Raw genomic sequence first — 9443 nt, 5'->3', positions numbered from 1 at the left:
GTGCCAGGAGTGTTTAGGAGGCGTAGCCGTGGAGAGACAGTGGCCAATGGCAGAGAGGGCCGTTAATAGAGTGAGGGCAACCGCGGGTGAGGGGAAGAGAGTACAGCCGCCACGGGAGGCTGAGGAGCCCTAGCCAGTTGGGTGGTTCGACTGTTGACGCGAACTGTAGCGGTACTTCAGCCACCAAACTTCGATTCTCGCCTGCCCTTAAACATCATGGAAGATTCACAGAGTGAGCATCAGCGGATGTTACGACGCCACAAGCGCGAGAAGGCAGAGCTGCAGGCCCACATTCAGGGCATGAAGAGCTCGGTCCCCAAGAGCGACAAGAAGAGAAGAAAGCAGTTGCTCCTCGATGTGGCCCGCCTCGAGGCCGAGATGGAGCAGAAGCACCAGCAGGAGCTGCAGAAGTTCCAGGAGAGTTTCCCTGATAAGAGCAACCTCGATTCAGTCACTGAAGATCTGGGCAAGCTGGATCTCGAGGACAAGCCTCCTCACCTCTCGAGGGCACAGAGAAGGCGCGAAAGAAAGGTGGCCCTCGAGAGAGAAAGGCAGGAGAGGATGGCCAAGGCTGAGATGGAGCATCTGGCCAGCTTCCGCCATGACGAGGAAATGAAGCTCGACGCCATCCTGTGGGCCAGGAATCTGGAGATGAAGGATATCCCGGCCGACGGCCACTGCATGTACCGCGCCATCCAAGACCAGCTGGTGTTCTCCGTGACCGTGGAGGGCCTGCGGAGGTGCACCGCCGAGTACATGCGGAAGCATGTCGAGGACTTCCTGCCCTTCTACAGCGACCCCGAAACCGGCGACGCCTGCAGCCGCGACGACTTCTTGAGCTACTGCGACGACATCGTGTTCAGCGCGTCGTGTGGAGGCCAGCTCGAGCTGAGGGCCCTGTCGCACGTCCTGCAGACCCCCATCGAGGTGATCCAGGGCAACTCGCCCGCCGTCGTCTTCGGAGAGGAGTACACCAAGAAGCCGCTCACCCTGGTCTACAGGAGCTACTCCATGTGCGGGGAGCACTACAACTCGGTGAAGCCGCTCGACACCGGCTCCGTCAGGTGCCCGGCCTGCCGTCTCTTGTAGGCCCGCTGCCGCCATCGCCATGGCGGCTGCCGTTGAAGCCGAAGCTGCCGCCGCCGCGTCTCCTCAGCAGGCTCCGCTTTTTTCCTTCGGTTTTCTCAGGGTTTTGTTGATTCATTTTACTCAGAGTTCACCCCCTCTCTCCACCCCCGCCCCCCCTTCTTCCTCCCTCACTCTTCTATCCTCCTCGATCGTCCCTGGGTTGCTTCTTTCACGGGGTTAGGGGAACCGGAGGCCGGTGACCAGGAAGACATCTGCACCGTCCTACCCTAGCGGAGTGACTATGCCAAGTTCCCACCTTTCTTGCTCCGCGGCATGTGGGGTTGGGTCTTCCCCGACCAGGGCTGGAACCCGTGTCCCCAGGATTCTTAACCACTGAGCCACCAGGGAAGCCCTAGTATTTTGTTTTGTTTTTTCATAAAACCTTGTGTGGTTGCAAATTAATTACAGTTGTTTAGACGTTTTCTGAATTCTAAATAATGTTTGTTAACTTTAGAAGTTAAATGTAAGCGTTAAATGTAGAAAGTAGATTTACCTAAACTGATAGGCTAGATAAGGCTTGCTCTAAGATGTGAAAGATCTCAATTTAATTTCCTTTATTGAATATAAGAAAGGACATGACTTTATTCAAGTAGTTGATTCATTTCATTATATCTGCAATTGATGTGAAGTAAGAAGAGACAAACTGATAGGTAGTTTAACTTACTGTGAGGGGGTGACATCAACTAGTAAGTTTCCTTTATTCTCAGACATAAAAGGGTATAACGTTGTTCAAGCACTTGGTCCACTTTGTTCTATCTACAACTGGTATGAGTGTGAAAGATCTGAACTTAGTCGTTTTCCTTAATTCTTAGAGATAAAAAGTATTTAAAGAGAGATTTTAAAAAGTATTAAAGTAGTTGATTCATTTTGTTAAATCTGCAACTGCTATGAAGCACAAAAAATGAGCAATATACTTTTGTTGATATTTGAGACTTGTTGATATCTTGAATTTGCCAAAAAAAAGTAAAAGTGAAATGATTTGCAGTAAACAATTTAAAAAAATTTAACCTTTAGGTCCTGTATTTCAGTGAGATTACTTAAATTCATTTAAAAATTCTTTGTACACACCAAATGTTCTAAACTAAAACATACGAAGGGGAAAAGGCGAGCAGTAGTTTGTTTAAAGAATAAAAGCAGTTTAAAAAAATACCTGGTTTTCTATTTTTGTATAGCTGACTGAGTTCATATAGAGTTTGTATCCCAGGATCGACTTCAGCAAAGGAATCCTGGAGGGTTAGGGAGCAGGAGTGAAGGGGGAGGACACAGTGACAGATGAGGCTTTTGGAAGGAGGAATGGGCCTGCAGTCCTGATGGTGGTCTGGAGTGGAATATCTCCCAGGGAAGGATATAGGGAGGAACAAGATAGTTGAAGCTATCCTGAGTTGATGTTTCACTCAGTGACGACATCATGAAATGGCTCCAGTTAAGGATGTTCTCATTGCTATGCATGACAAAGTACTTGCACTTTCAAAAACTTGCCAGTCCAGGGCTAGTTGCAGGAGGGAAAGAAGTGCCACTGTTTTTTTCTTTTTCTTTTTTTTGAAGGCAGGGTGTGTGTTGGGGGGAATCTCTTTTCAAAATGCAAATATAGAAATCCTGCCAGATAGCTCACTGTGTAAATGTGTGCATCAGATACATTTTCAGATAGCCAGCTGTCTGAGAAGAGGAAGTCCCTGAGAAAACTAGGTATTTGGACGCATTGTGAGAAGAGCGCCTTTTATAGGGATGAGAATGCTGGCTGGGGAAGGAAGAATAGGCCAGGAAGGGAGGCGTAATCTATAGAAGGGGGCCTGGCTGGGGCAAAGGGTGAAAACTGGGGAAGGGGTCAGTCTAGGAGGATGAATGGGCCGTGGCAGGGGAAAGGGGAACAGGCAGAAGAAGGGGAGACGGCGAGGTAAGGACACCTGTGTGGACTGGGGCACAGGGTGAAGAAGGAGGCCAGGCTAGGAAGGGGATAATGGAGCGGGGGCTGCTTAGGGAAGGAGGACTCGGCTGGTCAAGGGAAAGAGGCTTAGTTGAGTTAGGAGGCAAAGGATGAGAGAGGAATCCTTGAGTGTTAAAGGGGAAAAATCCTGGGGAATGGCACCTGACCAGGGAAAGAGACCTGGCTGGGAAAGTAGGCTTAAGCTGGGGAAGAGGGTGAGGCTGGGGAAGGGGCCTGGATGTGGGAAGGGGCCTGTCTTGTAAAAGGAGCAGAGACTTGATAGGGTGGCACAAGCTGAGGATGGGAGGCCGGCTGGGCTGGGGGAGATTGGGGGGAGAAAATATCCTGGCAGGGAAAGGTGGCCTGCCTGGGGAGGGGCTCTGGCAGGGGAATGGGGCCTGGGAAGGAGGCACAGGCAAGGAAAGGAAGCTGGTGGCGGGAGAGGTTCGAATGCTAAGACCAACATAGGCTGGGCATGGGATAATCGGTGGGTTGATGGACCTGCCTGGAAGAGGGGGATTAGCAGGTGGGGAGGGCCTGCTAGGGCAGGGATCCTGCCTGGGAAGGAAGGCGTGTGTCCTGGCTGAGGGAGGGCACATGGTTGAGGAAAGGGACCTAGCTGGGGGCACAGGCTAGGGATGGGGCAAAGGTCTGGCTGAGGAGGGGGAATAAGCTAGGGGAGGGGTTTGGTTGAGGAAGGGGTATACCGGTTGAGGAAAGGTACCTTAGTGGGAAGGAGGCCCGCCTAGGGAAATGAGCTTAGACTGGGGGAGAGGCTGTTAGGTCCCTGGGTGAAGAGAGCCTGGCTGTGGGGAGGAGTCTGGCTGGGAAAGACTTCCCAGCTGGGGGCATGTGTGTGTGAAGGGGTCCCGGCAGGGAAATGTCACATGGTTGGGGAGGGGACTTTACTGGTGGTGGAGAGCTGAGAGAGGAGGATGCTTGGCCAGGGAAGGAGGCCTTTTTTTTTTTTTTTTCTGGGGGTGGCAGAAGTGTGTTTGCTCTGGGTCCACCCACCGAGCCAATTAGGGTGCTGGGGGTGCGAAGCGGATGTAAAGGGTGGGCCGAGACAGTCCCGGGGACGGCCTAGGCCTCCACGGCCCGGCCGTTGATGATGCGGATGTGGCGGATGATGTCGTGGATGGCTTCTGACGTGGCGCCCTGGCCCCCGATGTCTGGGGTGTGCATATTTTCATTGTCCATGGGTGCCAAGACGGCCTTGCGGATGGAGGTGGCGTAGGAGTGGAGCTTGAGGTGGTCGAGCATCATGCGACTTGGCACTGGCTATGAAAGGCCAGTGGAGGGGGAACTCCTTGGAAAAGTGGTCCAGCTGAAAAGGGAAAAGGCTGGGCACAAGCACCTGGCTATCAGAAGGAGGCCCTTTCTGGAGAAGGGGTCCCGTGAGGGCAAGGGGACAAAGGGTTGAAAAGGGGCTTTGCCTGGGGAAGGGTAGCCTGGCTAAGGAGGCTGTCAACAGGGTCTCAGGTCGGGGAACAGGCCCTGGCTGGGTGAGGGGCCTGCGAGCAGAAGGGTCCTGCATGGGGAATAACACAGGCTGGGGTTGAGGCCTGCCTGGGGAGGGGAGGCTGGCAGCATAGGACGGTAAAGAGGCTGGGCTGTGGCCCAGGGTGGGAAAACTTCCAGGCAAGTGGCTAGAGGCTGGAGAGTTGGACACAGGCTGGTAAGATGGCTGGTTTAGAAAGGGGGCCAATCCAAAGAAGGAGGCATAGGCTGAGGAAGAGGCTCTGGCTGGGGAAAGGGGCCTGGCCGGGCAAGGGGACATAGGCTGGGGAAGGAAAAGCAAGTTGGGTCAGGGAGCCTGGGCACGGGCTGGCGGGGGTGGGTGGGTGGGTAAGAAGCTGGGGCAGGGGCCGAGGCAGGGGCCTGGGTAGGGTTACTGCAAAAGAGGATACTGGCTGGGAATGTGACTCCGCTGGGGCGAGGGTCTAGGTGGGTATAGGGGAAGCCTGCCTAGGAGGGGAAGGGAACCAGGCTGGGGAGGTAGCCTTGGCCAGGGAAGGGGGCATAGGTAGCTGGGGAGGCAGGTATAAACGGACAAAGAGAGCCCGGCTGAGAAGAGGGCCTGGCTGGCTTGGAAGCACAGGCAGGTTAAGGGCTTCTGATGGGGGATGGGCTTATCTGCTGGGGCAGGGTGCATAATGTGGGGAAATGGGACTCCCTGGGGAAGGGGGCCTGGCTCCAGGGGCTATAGACTGAGGAGCAGGGTTAGGGAAGTGAGGAAGAGGGAATAGGCTGGTGACAAGGACCAGGGGCCTGGTTGGTATAGGGTATGAATTGGTATAAGGTGAAAAAGGGATTCCTGGCTTTTGCATGGGGAAGGGCTAGGGAGTGGCACCTGGCTAGGGGAGGAGGCACTCGCTAGGGAAGTTATCTGCACATAAAGTTGGGAGGGGCTGGATGCAGAGGGGGCACTGTTGTGAAGGCAGGGTGCACTGGCCAAGGAAGGGGGCATGGCCGCGGAAGAGGGCATAGGTTGGTGAAGAGGGCACTGCCTGGATAATGTGGGCCTTGCTGGGAGTGGGGGGAGGGCCTGGTGCTGCCCACGGAATTCTGCCCAGCAGAAGGCAGCAAACAAACCAGCAGAGTCCCATTTTACAGGCTTCTTTCTCCCTAAATACAAGAGAAATAACTATTTCTGTCTAGGGAACCCTTAAGATCTCACTGGGCCTGTCCCAGCTTCCTCCACTGGGTTTGCCTTCAGCTGGAAGGATGGGGAAGAGTAAACCCAGGCCAGATTCCAACCAGGCCCAGAGCACAAGCCAAGAAGGGGCCTTCGCTGTGGGATCTGGCAGGACATGAGGGATTTGCAGTCTGTTCCATTTTGTAACAGTGACCACAGTCACTGAGGACAGTTGACTGTTCTGGGCAATTGTGTGTGCAAAAGCCATGGGGTACTGTTCCCAAAGGGCTTCAATTCCAGAAGCAACTTTCGTTCATTTACTTACCATTCTTCATTTACTCCTCATGATCATGCACTTTTGCCTTAGCAGCCAAAGACAAGGACACCTATCTGGATTTGAAGCCCAGCTCATATACCCGCTTCCTAGCTTTGTGACTTGGATTAAGTCATCTAATCTTTCTGGGCTTCAGTTACCTCATCAGTAACATGGGACAGTTAATGCCCGTCTTAGAGGTATCTCTTGGGATGTTAGGTACATTAAATGAAAATATGTATAAAATGTGCAATAAATGTATCATTACCTAGGGGCCTAACACTATAACACTATCAGCTGTGGCAGCAACCACCCCTTCATTCTGTCTACAGTAATTTTGGAGCCACTCGGCCTCTTCCCGCAGGTCCTACAGTGGAAGCCAAAACTTCTTGGGCTGCAGCGTGAAAGCAAATCCCACTGGGGCTTACCAGAGTGTCCTCTTGGGGACAGGGGGGCCTGTGTGCGGGGACTCCTCAGGCCAGTCAGTATCTTCCTTCCTTCCACCCTTTTTCTACACACACACATAGACATGCGTATTTAAAAAAAACGAAACTGGTATCATTCTATTTGAACTACTTTTTTTTTTTAACTTAACAATACATTATAAGCATTTCCTTCTCTCCTCAGTCTTCAATACGATGATTTTAATGCCTGCATTCTAGCCTGTGAATGTGCCACAATTTATTTGTCCTATTCTATTGCTGGACATTTAGATTGCTTTCAGTTTCCCACTGCTACAAATATGCGACTGTAATATCCTTGTAGCTGAGTCTTTGTCTATATTTCTGATTATTCCCCTTTGATAAGATTTCTAGAAGTGATCTAGGTCCAAAGGAGAGGCTTTTAATGCATACTGGTAAATTGCCCTCCAGAAAGAGTGAGCCAATGTACATTCTCAGGGTGTGAGAGTGTTATTTTCCCATATAGTTACAAACACTGAAAATTATCATCTTTGCTCATTTGTTAGGTGAAAAATGCTGTATTAGTTGACCCTTTGTTGATTACTAGTAAGGTAGAATATTCCTCTAAGTATTTGTTAGTATGTCTATTTCATTCATGCTGGAACAAATAATTCTTAATTTATTGCCTGTCCCTGACATTTGCTTAATTTTTTATGGGTAAGTTTGTCTTCTTCTTACGGATTTTTAATAAGTCCTTCCACTTTTCATTCGGATATTTTTTAAAAATAGTTTTTCCCGTACATTATTAGGCTCTCAGTGTTGTTTCTGACTTTTTGCGTGTGCTCAAGTTTAAAATTGTAATGGAGTCTATCTATCGATCTTTTTCTTTATGGTTTCTGTCTTGGTATCTTGCTTAGAAAGGGCTTCCCCATCCCGAGGTTGGATCAATATTCGTATATACTTTCAAGTTTTTTATGCTTTCTCTTTATATTTAACACTATTTAACATATCCACCTGGAAATTACTTGGGTGGAAGACAAGGACATAAATTGATTTTCTCCAATTATGGTAATTAACCAGTTAGCCGAACACCACTTACTGAATAATCCACCATTTCACCACTGATTTCAAGTGCCACCTTCCACATATATGACATTCTTATGAGAGGGTAAATCTCGTTTCAGCCAGTCACACAGAATAACTGCATTCCAGTGACCTCCATGTGAAACTGCCAGCTGTCCATTCATCCATTCACTCCATATTTACTGAAGAGAATGGTGATAAACAGTAGAGGTAGAGAGATAAAGATCCAGTCCCAGCGCTCGCCATCTAGTAGAAATGGCAGATGGGAAAATAGACAGAAATAAACAGAAGGCAGCATGACCAGTGCTGTGATGAAAGGAAGCACAGAGGAAGGACACTTCATCAGACCTGGGGTGGCAGGGAGGCTTAGGAGGAGCTCGCAGAGGACACAGCCAGAGCAAAGGCAGGAGTGAAAGAACAAGGTGTCGGGACTTCCCTGGTGGCCCAGAGGTTGGGACTTTGCCTTCCAATGCAGGGGGTGAGGGTTCGATCCCTGGTCGGGAAGCTGGGATCCCACGTGCCTTGAGGCCAACAAACCAAAACACAAAACGGAAGCGGTGTTGTAACAAATTCAATAAAGACTTTAAAAAAAAATGGTCCACATTTAAAAAAAAAAAAAAAGAACATGGTGTGTCCGTGTTCAGTGGAGCTGGAGGATAGAGGTGACAGGTGAGGGAGCTGTGGGAAAGAAGCTGCAGAGGGAGGCTGGCGTGGTCTCCCAGCTTTAGTAACCATCGGTTTTACTCATAATATTACAAATGAAATAAATACACATTGACTGAGATACCATTTTTCATCAGTCAGATTAGCAAAGAAGTCAAGTTTGATAATACGCTGTGTTGATGGGAGAATGCAGAAACAGGCATTCTCAAACATACTGTTTCCCTTGTACATGACTAAAGAATATATTTTCAATGATACTATTGGTTGCTTTTGAGGAGGGGAACCAAGTTGCTGGGGGAAAAGGATGGGACGGAGCTTTGCACTGTGTGATCTCTTAAATGGCTGATATTTTGAACTATATGAGTTAATAAATAAATCTAAACCTAACTAACTCACTAAATAAAACGCACATAGCTTTTGAACTGGCAGTCTCTATCCAGGGACCTATACTACAGGTATACGTATTATACGGCAGTATATTTCAAGGCTATTCATTAGAGTGTTGTTTGTGCAAGTAAAACTCTAGATACAACCTAAATATCCTCAGTGAGGACTAGCTGAGTAAATTTTGGATCATCCACATGCATTGTTTCCTCTAGGGAGAGGGAAAGAAATGGGTGGGTGGAAGGAGGAAGGTGTTGAGCTTTTTCCTTTTAAACTATGTCCTTCGATAGAGTTGGATTTTTTTTTATTGCAAGGCTATATATCTCCTCATTCTCTCTCCTGCCAGCCCCTGGCAACCAACATTCTACTCTCTGTCTCTCGATTTGACTACTCTATGTACCTCATATAAGTGGAATCATACAATATTTGTCCTTTTGTGACTGGCTTATTTCACATAGCATAATGTCTTCAAGGTTCATCCACGTTGTAGCAGGTGTCAGAATTTCCTTTTTAAAGCTGAATAATAGTCCATCGTGTGTATATACCACATTTTGTTTATCCATTATATCATTGAATTTTTAAGTAGAAAGTTGTATCTATGTATCATCTAAAAACTAGAAAAAAATGATTTCAAAACACTATTTCCTTTCTTCCTCTTCCTCTGGGATAATTTAAATATCATAGGAATTATCTGCTCCTTGAAAGTTTGAAATAGTCCATTCACTTGTGAAACTGCGCCTGGGCCTTTGTTTGAAGTGAGAGTCTGACAGTCAGGTAGAGTCCTTGGAAGAAAAGCTATGCTGTGTAAAACAACCATAATTTATCTAAACTAGATAGGGACAGAAATTAGACAAAAAAGTCAGGAGGTAAAGAGTAAATGTGAAATTTTTCTTATCTCTCAGAGGGTGA

The 9443-nt window shown here is 48.6% G+C and overlaps 1 protein-coding gene across 1 annotated transcript; it reads left to right on the top strand.

The window, feature by feature from the left end:
- Positions 1 to 216: 216 nt before the first annotated feature.
- Positions 217 to 1089, top strand: LOC132481661 (OTU domain-containing protein 6A-like). The gene has a single exon (XM_060086498.1). It carries the CDS (start codon positions 217 to 219, stop codon positions 1087 to 1089), a length of 873 nt encoding a protein of 290 aa, XP_059942481.1.
- Positions 1090 to 9443: the final 8354 nt, after the last annotated feature.

The sequence above is a fragment of the Mesoplodon densirostris genome, chromosome X (genome assembly GCF_025265405.1).
Source record: "Mesoplodon densirostris isolate mMesDen1 chromosome X, mMesDen1 primary haplotype, whole genome shotgun sequence".
Classification (NCBI taxonomy): Eukaryota; Metazoa; Chordata; class Mammalia; order Artiodactyla; family Ziphiidae; genus Mesoplodon; species Mesoplodon densirostris.
This window is presented reverse-complemented; position numbering and strand designations above follow the sequence as displayed.